Source organism: Ziziphus jujuba, chromosome 12, assembly GCF_031755915.1.
Source record: "Ziziphus jujuba cultivar Dongzao chromosome 12, ASM3175591v1".
Lineage (NCBI taxonomy): Eukaryota > Viridiplantae > Streptophyta > Magnoliopsida > Rosales > Rhamnaceae > Ziziphus > Ziziphus jujuba.
Window position 1 is genome coordinate 15393248 of NC_083390.1, and position 13893 is coordinate 15407140.

Below are 13893 nucleotides of genomic sequence, written 5' to 3' on the forward strand. Positions count from 1 at the left end.
TTTTGGAATGCTTGCATGGGGTGAGTTTTGCGGCCATTTTATGATTGTGTATACTCTCCTTCGTTTCCTGTTTTTTTGTTTTTTGTTTTTTGTTTTTTTTTATCACACGCAAATTGGGAGTTACATCTATATAACCGGAAAAAAAAAAAAAAAAAGAAAACTTAACGAAGAACTTAAAAAGTTGTAGTAATCTCCTTCATATCCAAATCAAACCGTGTCAATCACAATAACAAGAGAAATACCACGTGAAGGAAATTAAATCAATGTGTCCTAGGAATAATAATAATGATGATGATGGTAAAAATTTGGTAATAAGGTATAAACCTATGATGAGTTAGTGATCATGACTGACATAATTTTAGATAAGGAATGGAAAAGATAATGGACGAAACCCAAATGAGATAATTGAAACCTCCCAAACACCTTTACAAGTGGAGGAGTCGTATTGGGAAATGTCATTATTGTTTTTTAAAAAATGGAGCAGTATAAGACTCACCTTACAGAGATTTTCTAATCCTTAACAAAAAAAGATTAACCCGGTAATGCAACTATGAGAGACTTTAGATAAGATTGTATTTTTCACAGTTCTCATTACCATAAACTCATTAAAATGATAGAAGGGCACAAAGTCATAAACTGTAAATTAATTGTTGCTCTTTACTAATAATTTAAAATGATATATAATTGCATTTTAGTATCTCAAATTTTGGATGATTGCTCTTCCATTTTCACTTTTAAAATGATGCCATCTATGTCCTTGATTTATAATTTATTACAGTTCTATCCAATTAGAGATTTGATAGTTAGTTGTGGAATTCAAACTCAATCCATACGACTCACACTTGATCAATATTATAATTTAATTTGGTCCAATTTCTTATAAATTAAGCTCTATAGTTTTATGATTTTGAACTTTAATGCACTCTAAATTGTTTAATTACATTTTAATAATACCAATAATTAATGTGTGAGTGGCAAAATTAAGTGAAACCAATGAGAAGTATATTGTGGTCCATTTAAATTCAAGTTGTAGATTTCTGTCCTTCAATCTTTTTATTCATAGAAGCAACAAGTCTGCGGCTAATGAGCTTGCTAAAGTTATTAAAAAAATGACTTGCTAATGTTGCTTTAAAAGCAAAAGTACTTGTAAGTGGATTAAAGAAGGACATCTTTCACTTTCCCTTCTTATTCAATATGATATTATTTCCCTTTCTGCCTAACGATTTTTCCATATTTTTTCCCAAAAAATATGGTTGTACATTTGTTTAAACTAAAAAGGTAAGACTACAAGTTAAATATATATTTTGAATTGTGCAAAACAAGACCGTAAAAAGAAGAGGAAGAACAAATAATTTTAAAATATCAATTTTTACTTTTAACCCTATTTATACAGAGTTCATTTTGGTTTTCAACATTTAAAACTTAATTAAGAATAGGAAATTAAGAGTTTTAACCTTGATCAGAGCCTTTTTTACCAAAAAAATAAAAATTAAAGATAATTATTGAAATATGTAATTAATAAAAGGGGAGATTTCTGATTGTCTCAAATATTTTGATTCATAAAACATTCAAATATGGCCATGAATAAGATGAGAAAATGTCCCATATAGAATCTTATTCCCGCGTAACTCATATGGTTTTCTTGTTTAAATGAAGAATAAGATGGGAATGGGAAGACATTCTAGCTCTACCTCATCTTAGACTCGGCAAAGGATTATAAAAAAATGAATTTGTATTGTGTTATGTTCTTGTTAACTTTTATTTATTCAAATACTATCAGTTAAACTAATAAATAAAGATATTTATATTCAAATTCATTTGTTAATTTAACAGGTTATTAATTACATGGCTTGTTAACATATTAAACTTTTTGGATTGAATATAGGTTAACCACGAACAAATCATCAATTTAACTTATTTTATCGGTATATTTTATATTATATTCTATAAAATATTTTTATTAAAAAAATAGCAAAGAAAAAAAGTAAAAAATAACATCAGCTAACACAATATATCTAGTTTTCCAATAGATAATATAAAATTCTATCTAAAATACATCAATAGTCCAATAAACACAAAATAATAATATTTTATTACTAACCAAAGATAAGAAATTTGAAAACATTTGTTTTTTTTTATTTTTTGAGAAAAAGAGGAATTAGAAACAAAAATTGTTTAAGACAATACAATCAACATCATAAAATTAAACCTATTTTTACATATAGTATAATTATTAAAATATTCCTCTTAGAAAGTAAAACGGATCATTATGGGGTTTACTATGTTATAATCCATTAATACATTCATTATTAATTCGATCCATACTAGTGGAATCTAAATATTAAACCATCCATGTGAATTTGTATAGTGTAAATGACTTTTATGAAATTTTGCCAAATCTATCCTATCCACACCCGTTGGTATTCCTAATTGATCAAGAATGGAGAATAATGTTTGGTAGCTAAAAGAAACTTGTTAGAGGAAGTTAAAGGTAAGGGCCCTTTTTAGAAAGTGTCTTGTAGACTTATAGTCATGAGCTAGTTAGTTAAATTTAAATTTGTTTTGTATGGTGATGATGTAATTGTCTTGTTGGAGGATGGACCCATATCGCTGCTTCATTCTTATATCCAAGGTGATGCATGGCTTCTTTTCATGAGAAATTAATCTTAGTATATTATTTCCCTAAAAAGCTATACACATTATTATAAACCAAATATACATATATATTATATCATTTACAATTGCTGCATTGGTTTATTGCGTTAGAGATGGTACAAGATTCATCTGTTTATGTCCTTATCAAATAAAGGTTAATCTTTTAATGCATTGTAAAGGGGATTTATTTTTATTTATTAAAGAGAGCCACATTTATTTATCTATTTTTTTGGTAATATTAAAAAAAAAGAAAAAAGAAAAAAGAAAAAAAGAGCCACTTTAGCACCAAATTTTTTGAGCTTTGAATATAGGGTTGAAAATTTTTAAATGCTCTGACACAAATGGTTGAACATCTTAAAAATTTCCAGGCATATAGTACCAAACATAACTGTGTCAACGACAATTTATAAAATACTCCGTAGTGTGAAAATACATTTTGGTCGTACAGGTTGGAAAAAACAAGAAAATTAAAAAAAGTTGATATCATGTTTCCACTCTATCATGATTCTATATACACTTTGCTATATACCGCATATATACATATACCCAAAAAAAAAAAAAAAAGAAAGAAAGAAAGAAAGAAAGAAATATATATATACGTATACTATATATAAAAATATTACAGCTTTTATTATTCATTATTAACAACATTTTCCACACATTATAATGTATACCAAAAAGAATTCTTATAATAGTACCATTTAGTACATTTTCTCATCCTACATTTTATTGAAGATTATACCGTATACATAGATATTGATGGCAGACAAGACTTACCAGAAGCAATATGTGGGACAAAAAAATATAAGATTGATTAATCCTTAAAATTTGGTGGGTAAACAATGGTGGATTTATTATTATTAATAAGTCCACAGCTTTTATTTATTATAATAACATATTTTCCATACATTATAATAATACTCCATTTATTACATTTTTCCGATCCTATATCTTATTGAAGAATATACTATATACGTATACGTATATGGATGACAGACAAGACTTTCCCATGGTCCACAAGCAATGGTAGGACAAACAAATATAACATTGTTTAATCCTTAAAATTTGGAGTATTAATAATAGTTCGTATAAATAATAAACTGAGGCGGAGTGGCGGAGAAACACAGTCGGCGGATTAGGATTAAGTTAAAAAATGTTTTAAACAAAATAAAAAAATAAAAAGAAATAATAATGATTGGAAGGAACCAGAAACAAGACAAAGCAACGATATGCCAGAAGGTAAAAGGCAGAAGTGCACACAAAAAGCAACCCTCCTCATCATTGTTTTCATATTCAAGAAGAATTTGCTTCTTCTGGGTCTGAAAACGTGTGAACCAGGATTTGAATCAATTCCAAAACTTCCCATTTTTCAATAACTTTTGCCAACCCAACCCAACCCAACCCCTCTCTCTCTCTCTTTCTAAATCCAAATCCACTATCTTAACAAGTGGTAACCACTGAACACCATTATTTGCCTTTTTGGTTATTATCCAAAAATAAAAAAATAAAAAAAAACTTGCCCGTTTTCACATTCTATCAGATTTCTTTTATAGCTGTCTATAAATATTACAAAATCGCTCTCTAACTCCTCCTCCATCCTCACAAACTCTCTCTCTCTTTCTCTCTTTCTCTCTTTCTCTTTGTCTCTCCTTTCTTTTTCAAATAATTTTCTGTTTTCTGTAATCAAAAGCTCATTTGCTTTATCTTTCATTGAATAAGGATTTGGAAAAAAAAAAAAAAAAAAAACCATGATGTGGGGAAAAGGCATTGCTTTATTTATAATATTGGCGATGGTGGTTTTTGGGTTCCAGAATTGTTTATCACAGACTATAAACAGAGGTAGTTTTCCAAAGGGATTTGTTTTTGGGACTGCCTCCTCTGCTTTCCAGGTTGGTGTGTTTATTTTATTATATATAAATATATATATTTTATATAATTATTTATTTAAACAAAAACCATGCTTGGTGTGTTTATTTTATTATATATATATATATATTTTATATAATTATTTATTTAAACAAAAACCATGCTTTTTCAATACTTAATTATTTTTGTTTTTCAAAGATCTTTCTGGGTCTGGACCCATTTGAAGATATAAGTTCGAATCAGTTCTTTCTTTTGTTTTGATATTTTTGGTTGTAAATGCAAGTTCAATTTGAGAAGATAGAATGCTTATACGAAAAGGACATATATAAAAACAAAATCCAAGAAATACATATATGTGTGTGTGTGTGTGTGTGTGTGTGTGTGTGTGTATTTCCGGTTTTTGAAATTATAGAAATGAAAAATCTGTTCCACCAATAATTGGGTATGGGCCACGAGTTTTTGGAGATTGGAGAAATCTGGGAAATTACCAAATTATCGTACAATGATTTCCAGTTTTACAGCTCTATTTTTCAGTATGATTATGATATTAACCTTGCAACAAAAAAGGATGAAATATAGGAAGAATATTACTGTTTACCTTGTTTAGTCTTTATGGTTAAAAATTATTATTCTCATTTTCTAATAAAAAAATTTAAATTCTTTCAATTGAATTGAATTTTTTTTTTTAACAGATAAAATAATTCATTGACTTTTTACTATTTTTATTGCAATGTGTCGGGTTTGGTTTTAGTAGTTTATAAGGCATCGGTTTCTTTTGCATAAGCTTATATTAATTAGAGGCAAACAAAGATAAATTATGAATAACTTAAAATTTAAAAAAAGATATTGCGTCAATTTGAATAAAGGGTTTGAAAGTGACGCTAGAAACAAATATTATTTTGAAAGGTGACAAAATATGCAAACATAAGAAAAAGACATGGAATCAATGAAAATATAAAAAATAAAAAAATAAAAAAATAAAAAATGAAGAATGAGACGCAGTGCTAACGTCGAATTTTTAGCTTCAATTTGCATGGCATATTTACTGTTTATATATATATTTTCAATCTTTTGGCCATATCCTTAGTAAAAATACAACATTTTAATTGTATTCTGTATGTATTCCATCCAATTTTTGGCAGTATGAAGGAGCAGTGAAAGAAGATGGAAGGGGACCATCTGTTTGGGACACTTTTTCACATCAATTTGGCAAGTTTTACTTTTAATTTCTATTTTAATTAGAAAATTATTATTATTTTTATTTTGTATTATGAATTACAATTACTAGCATACTAGATTAGTTCATTGGCCCGGATAGAATAGAACGGAGAGAAAATAGATAAAATTGTACAGAGGGTATTGTTATTTTTATATAATATTTGTATAAATTAATTATTTTTTTTGGTATTAATTATTTTCATGGTAAATACAAGGTTTTATAATTTCAACTCTCTCTGAAGCCTGCACAGATTTTCTTTGTATTTGGCAGCCACTCCTTTTGGGTTCTTATTGGGTTTAACAATCAATAAGTTGCTCTGAGTCCACACTAGTTTGATGGAGCTAGTTATTATTTTGTTTTGTTTTATTTTAAACTGTAAATGCAAATTGCCAAATGCCAAAATCCAACTTCTAAAAATCACTAAGCATAAGTTTTTATGTGATTTGCAGGATTTTAACGAATTTGGGAGATGGGCTATGTTATAATTCTGCTTCTGCATTTTTTTTTTTTTTTTTTTAACACAAAATGGAATAACTTCTTTGGGGGATCTACAGGAAACCCAAATATTCAAGAACCAAACCCATTTCATGGGTTTCTTAAGCCTTTGATTGTTATAATAATCTCTTACATTGTTTGGCAGGTAAGATAGCTGATTTCAGTAATGCAGATGTTGCTGTGGATCAATTCCACCTTTATGAAGTATGTTGTTGAACTCCAATAATTTTCTGTTCTTTTACCAAGTTACTGAAATTTCCCTTCAAGTAGTTTCTTTTCCCCTTCAAAATTGATGGTATTGTTATTTTCTCAACTTGCTAAGAAAGATCATTGTGCTTAATGGTTTGAAACAGAGTGATATACAACTTATGAAGGACATGGGAATGGATGCTTATAGGTTTTCAATATCTTGGTCTAGGATTTTTCCCAGTAAGCTTTCTCTGCTGCCAACAGTCATTGAAAATTAGTAGCCACAATCTTCTTCTAATTTGCAATACATAGTACTAATTGATCAATTCATTTGAAATGTATAGAGCAAATACAGGACAACTAATTGTAGTTTTTGTTTATCAGATGGAAGTGGGGAAATCAATCAAGCAGGAGTTGATCATTACAATAAATTGATCAATGCATTACTAGCCAAAGGTACCAATCCTATGACATGAAAATTTGAGTTATGAAAATCTCACCTGTCTTGACTAATCACTTGAACTAAGTTTTGTTCTAATATCTGACAATAACTTTCAGAATTCTTCTCGCAAGAAGTTTTCTGCACTTGTGAATTCCATAAACAAATTTCACAAATGCTTTACATGAACCATAAACGAATTGTGCTTTTGTAGAAATCTTTTTTTTTTCCCCTTCCTTGCCTGCTTATTTACGTTTTACGTATTCAGGAATTGAACCATATGTTACAATTTACCATTGGGACCTTCCTCAAGCCTTGGAAGACAAATACAAAGGATGGCTTGACCCACGGATAATGTAAATGATGATTTTTATTGTTTTTGCTTCAACTTTTCCCAAGTATGTGTAGACTATTTATATGCTCTTCTGGTGATGTATTATGTATGTAAAACTCTGTCAATTGCAGAAAGGACTTTGCAACGTTTGCGGAGACGTGCTTTCAGAAATTTGGTGACAGGGTGAAGCACTGGATCACATTCAATGAGCCGCATACATTTTCTATACAAGGATATGATGTGGGTCTCCAGGCACCAGGACGGTGTTCTATCATACTCCGCCTATTCTGTAGAGCAGGAAACTCTGCAACTGAGCCTTACATTGTTGCTCACCATGTCCTCCTTTCTCATGCAACCACGGTAGATATTTACAGGAGAAAATACAAGGTAAGAATGTGGAGTGCAGAAACTAAATTCAAAACCGCACTCTTTCAATCTATTGGGAAGTAGGAAGATTGACGAGGGACATTGACTTTTTAAAATTCATGCAAAAAGCAGTAAATTGAGCATTTTGCATACATTATGCATGTTAAGAAGCACTATTTAGGCATGCAATTTAGGCATTTACGTGTTAATAACTGTGTATGCATTTCCAAGATCATATATGTATAGTGTAAGTGTCAAATAACATTAATCTTCACTAATGTTGCTTCATGATTATGCAGTCAAAACAGCAAGGATCCGTTGGGTTGTCATTTGATGTTATGTGGTTTGAACCAAAAACAAACTCCACCGAAGATATTGAAGCTGCTCAAAGAGCCCAAGATTTTCAGCTAGGATGGTAATTATCAATCATTTATAGTTATTTTTATTCAAAGGTTATCCAAGAAAAAAAAAAGGACAAAGAAATAAGTTGAGTTTCTCCGGGCGTAACTTGATTTGCTATTCATAATATTTATTTAAAAAATTGTCCTTTAATTACAAAATTTTTTTACATGGCTACAGGTTTCTTGATCCTTTGATGTTGGGGGATTATCCAAGTTCAATGAGAACTAGAGTAGGAAAACGGTTGCCAACCTTTACAAGATCTCAGGCTAGCCTACTCAAGGGGTCTCTGGATTTTGTGGGAATTAATCACTATACTACCTATTATGCTTCTCCCAATAGAACTAGTTTAATTGGAAATTTACTCAATGACTCCCTTGCAGATTCTGGAGCTGTTACCCTTCGTAAGCTAACTGCAAACCCAATTCTCTATGTTATTGTTATTAGTATTTTGAAGCAGAAACTTTGAATACTTTATTGGATTGAAAAATCACCAAATATTGCGCAAGCCTATGCGTTGCTGTTGTTTTTCCTGTTCTCCTAACTGTTTCTTGTTTCTTCTCTTTTTCAGCATTCAAAAATTTGCAACCAATTGGAGACAGGGTATGTTCAGATAAGAAAAACATTGTGCTTTAAACTTAAACCCTACTAATAATGACAAATGATTATAGGGATTGCTGTTTTTCTACTTTCTTATACATAATTGCTTATGCCAAAATTGCAGGCAAATTCTATATGGTTGTATATAGTACCTGAGGGGATGAGAAAATTAATGAACTACATCAAGCACAAGTATGGCAACCCTCCAGTCATGATCACTGAGAATGGTAAACTTCTGAAAGCCTTAAAGAAGGAATATTGAAAGTCAAATAAATCTTAGCCCACTTGATTTATCATTTTTTTTTCGAAAGTTTTGTTCTCAAAAAGTACTTTTTACAAAGAACATCAAATTCCATTGTCATGTTTGTCACAAAAGGGAAATAATGAACCAATGTAATCCTACAGGGATGGATGACCCAAATAACAAACTGATTCCCATCAAGGATGCTCTAAAGGATGAGAAAAGGATCAAATACCACAATGACTATCTAACAAACTTGCTGGCTTCTATCAAGTATGTATTCTCACGTTTCTTTAAGTGTCGTTGTTTAGCTTTATATATATTATATAGGTACATCTTGAGGTCTAAAAGGTAATATGCTTCTGTTCTGGTCAATTGCAGAGAAGATGGTTGCAATGTGAAAGGATATTTTGCCTGGTCTCTACTGGATAATTGGGAGTGGGGTGCAGGATATACTTCAAGGTTTGGTCTTTATTTTGTTGATTATGATGACAATCTCAAGAGATATGCAAAGGACTCGGTTCAATGGTTCAAGAAGTTCTTGACTTCTGCCTAAAAAAGTGATGGTACTGCAATTTTATTCTTCACACATACACATTTTCAAATTCACAAGGATGTCTCAACACATGTTCTTAAAAGAAAAAAAAAGGAAAGAAATTGTAGAAAAATGTTACGAATGAATTGTATTTTTTAATTTGTCGATTGTGGTTTTCTGTATCAAATAGTTTGCAGAAGTAAATAACATGTGAAAAATGAAAATGAAATATAAGTTGCAATTTGCATTCATATTGCCAAAACCATAAAAAATAACTTGAATGGTTGAAAAATTTGCCATGTATCTAAGTGCAGAATGATTATTTTCTGGTATCAAATTTTATTATGTGTTTTACAAAACACCATTTGAAACCATTTTCTTTCTATGAAACAAAAACACGTCTTTCTTTTATTAGAGATAAGATGGTTTCAAATTCACATAAAGGCTTCACTGTTGAAGCTCAAACCCATTAATAGTTATTACAGACAGTATGATTCATCATCAGAGCTTTAAGTTTCCTCAGTCAGAAATTGTTTGCCTTCATAAGTCTGTCCAAATTGCCGGTTTTCTGGGCCAACATGATCAGACTACCATTTTACCATCACTAGTGACTTGGAATGACAAGCATTGCCCAATCAAGATACTGTTCATCAACATAAGCATTCATTTCTTCGACATATCTGCAACAATTATTGTTGGTCTTGTTACAACAGGAAGAGGAGCCTTAGGAGATACAAAATTGCAAGCAGTAAGCCCAACTTATAGTAATCTCTTCATTCAAATTATATTGTCACATATTGCTAGATTGTTCCGTGTTCGCTTACCTGGGGTGTATATCATGTTGAAGTATGTATTTTGGTCTTATAGAAGTAGATTGCTTAAGTAGCAAGAAATCCCAATATACTATCCAATCTCCCAAACAACTATGTCAGAGACACATGGCTCCTCAATTCCATTTATCCTCCAAAGATGCTTCACTTTGGTCCGCCAAGTAATTACATTACAACATACAGAACTGATTCTACTATCGGTAAATATATTAGCTCTGAATGCTTCTGGCATTTACTCTTTCTTTTGCCTTTGGTCTTTCCTATTCATAACCTTTTGCCTGCGCTTCCCGCTAATCCAGTCCCTTCCCGGGTGGAGCAAGCTGGTTCCTCTAATCAGCTCTTCCAATAGCAAAATGATGTCAATAACAGTATTTGGCTCAACAAATCAGCCATAAACAAATATGTACAAATATATAACATGTTCTTTACAAAGTAGGTATCATTTTGCCAGAATAGAAATTGTTAATAGGTTTTAAAATTAAAATTGAAAAAAAAAAATAAATAAATGAATAAAATCAATAAAAGATGACACTTAAGAAATTATTTCTGTTATTTTTGGTCGATTTTGTTAATTAAAAAAAAAAAAGGGGGTTATATATAACTTAGATTTTTTTACTTTTATAAACAAAATATTTGAAAATCAGATTAGCCAGTTTTATAAAATTTGAGCACATGTAAGAAAATGGCAATTTCATAAAAATATAATAATTTAGGAGAAAATATTACTTTTGAAAAATTACCATACAAAAAGTAACATTCTGACTCAAAGCCATACTGAAAAAGGGCCGAAAACTTCTTTTTAACACTCTTAAAGCCACTTCTTCATGACCCCCAAACCACCAAAAGCAAGTCAATTTTCACAAATTTGAAAATAACCGTTAGTACTCGAATATGCTAAATTTTTTGAGACAATACAACCTAGGACTGTTCATGAACTATGCTTACATGGATTGGCCATAGCATTTATAGGAATTTAGTCCTAGAACAATTTGGCTGTACAACAAGGTTATGCTTTTACATGCTTATAGGAATAAAATATTCAACAAAGAAGGATGGTTGCTTTTACCTGCACATGAGTTGTGCTGTAGAATGTTGAATTCCTTGAAAAGCTCTTCCATTTTTTTTTGTTTTTTGGTCCTTTTTCTTGAAAGATAGAGAAAGAAACACAAGTAACATCGATGGCCGGGATTTCTTCCCTCATGTGCATCAAAAGAAGAGAGGAAATTTCTGAGGATGACATATCTTGTAAAACATGGAAGTCCTGAAATTTGTTCAAATCCTTCGGTTCTTACAATTGTGACAGTTCACACACTAGTTAGTACTCATCCACCATCTATTCTGCAGCAATATATATATATATATATATATGAAACTTCACTTTATATTAGAAGATGAACATATTAACTTGAAACTCTTTAATATTTGAATATTGTAGTCTAACCTTAAAAAACATATATAGAGTAGCAAAACGAAACTGGTCTTTCCTCCAGAAGAAGTATTGGGATATGATTATTTTTCATAAATTCAAAGACAAGTTGGCATCATAGGATCTTCATGTTCATAAGAGCCTTTCCATCTCCATGAATGTCTTTCTATGAATCTTCGGAGGATCCTCGATCACTTTCTCAAACAAGTTACATGAAATGAATTTGTTTATGTGAGATAGTACTACGGTGATTTGAGAGGAAACTTTATTTTACATTTACAAAATTTCAAGACATTGGATAAGCATACCGCTCTTGACCAATGTGATATTTGGCTTGTTAAATAACTTCATTAGGGAAACATTTTCGGAGTATATTGATCCAAGCCCCTGGTTTGTTACAGGCTCAAAGAAACAAGAAATTAAAATGGAAATTTTTTAAAAATTTTGAAATCATTCAAAACAAGATCATGATGGTAATGACAAATCAATAAAAATGGGGACTTGTATATGAAGCAGGAAATTAAGAGATCGAAAAGTTGACACATTTTATGTACCTGGAAAAAATAGAAGACTCTGATTTTCATTTCCTCTCCCCTGCCACCGTCTACTAAATGCAACTCTATCTTAATAACCAGGCCAATCTGCATTGCTGGTAAGCATAACCTTATGCTGCTTTGGTTAGTGTCAAAATTTCAATTCTTTTTTATGCTGTTATCATTGTAAGAACAAAATGCAGCACCTCATGATCAATTTGGTTTAATATGAAACCATTAAATCACATTTAAATTATGAAGATTTTATTGTAAAAGCTGTAAACGAAATTGTTTAAATATACCGATTAATTAATGGATGAACACTTGCAAAATAATCATGCAGTACAAATATTTCTTGCTTCAATCTTCAATTATATACGAAATATGGATCCTGAAAATAAGAAAATAAGTATTGGAAATGAAAGTCGATAGATAATGATAGATTCTTGCCAATTGATCATACATAAAAAAAAAAAAAAAGAAAGATAGAGAAGAACAAGAAAGAAAATACAAGATACTTACTATTATGACATTCCTTTGTTGCAAAACTGTGATATCCGGAACTTATTAAAAATTTTCCTATTGCGTCCTGTGTGTATGGAAAGTTGAAAAGCTAAGAAATTTTCTTCAAGATTTCACATAAGAAAATAAATAATAAGATCATGAAAATTGGAAAATGGAATGAAATGTACCTAGAAAAGTAGATGAAGATTCAGAATTATCATGTAAATTTGATTTCAAGATCAACTCTGGGATGTGAGCCACCTTAGGCCAATCTTGGCCTATTTCTCTTTGACATCTTTTGTATAAGATAGGACAATCTTCAATCTCTAGTTTATTTAAAGAGGTGAGCTGCCGAACTCCTTCGGGTAATGATGTTAACTTTGGACATTCAGTAATTTTTGGCGTCTGTAGCGATTTGAAGTTACTTATCCACTCTGGAATGTTGATCAAATTTTGACAGCCTCTAACTTCATGGTTTTGCAAGTTGGTAACATGTAGAAGCCCCTTTGGGAAAGTCTTTAATTGAGGTAAAATTGACAAGTTGAGTGAACGTAGACTACTTTTCAGAGCAAGCCATGTTAACTCATTATCAGGACCAGACATGTTAAGCTTGCTGCAGCGATAAATTACCACTTCTTTAAGTGCAAGATGTTGAATACCAGGTAACAAACACTTCAAGTTATTACACATCAAAATAGCTAAACTTTTGAGAGAAGTGATGTTTTACAACCATTCTGGAAGACATTGTAAATCCTTAACTTCGCAAAGAAGAAGTTGCCTGAGATTGGAGAAGTGAAACGATGAAGAAGATGATGATGAAGGTGCTCCCTGATATATTTTTGCTTGTGGTTTTGTCATCATTGCTTGTTGGAATGCCTTCCATATATTGTTTTGCACGCTCAATATTTTGATATTTGGGGAAAGTGGCAAAAAAGACAACTTGGGACAATCATAAATAGTTAAATCAGAAAGACAAGGAAATGAAAGTACTGGTGTTCCAAAAGAGTTTTCATGATCTTCTTCTTCACCATCCATTACTACTTGCAGCTCCTTTTTCAGCCATCCTTTTAGGTTGAGCAATCCCATAAAGCGTAATGATTCAAGGGATGGTAGCACTGCTGTAGATGATGACATAAATGAATCGTTCGAAATGTACTGCAAACCAACCATATCACCTAGGTACAACATCTTGAGAGAAAGGAATTGATTTAATGGTGGCAGATATTTGCATTTCTCGCTGCCTTGTATTGAAAGATACTAAA

At 30.9% G+C, this 13893-nt stretch overlaps 1 protein-coding gene across 1 annotated transcript; it reads left to right on the forward strand.

Annotated features, from left to right (window-relative positions):
• The first annotated feature begins 3863 nt into the window (after nt 1-3863).
• Nucleotides 3864-9589, forward strand: LOC107428870 (beta-glucosidase 40). The gene is made up of 13 exons (XM_048462599.2): nt 3864-4544; nt 5664-5730; nt 6381-6439; nt 6589-6664; nt 6809-6880; nt 7132-7219; nt 7329-7584; nt 7863-7978; nt 8143-8366; nt 8534-8565; nt 8687-8789; nt 8968-9076; nt 9185-9589. Exons 1-13 carry the CDS (start codon nt 4404-4406, stop codon nt 9357-9359), a joined length of 1518 nt encoding a protein of 505 aa, XP_048318556.2. The 5' UTR covers nt 3864-4403; the 3' UTR covers nt 9360-9589.
• Nucleotides 9590-13893: the final 4304 nt, after the last annotated feature.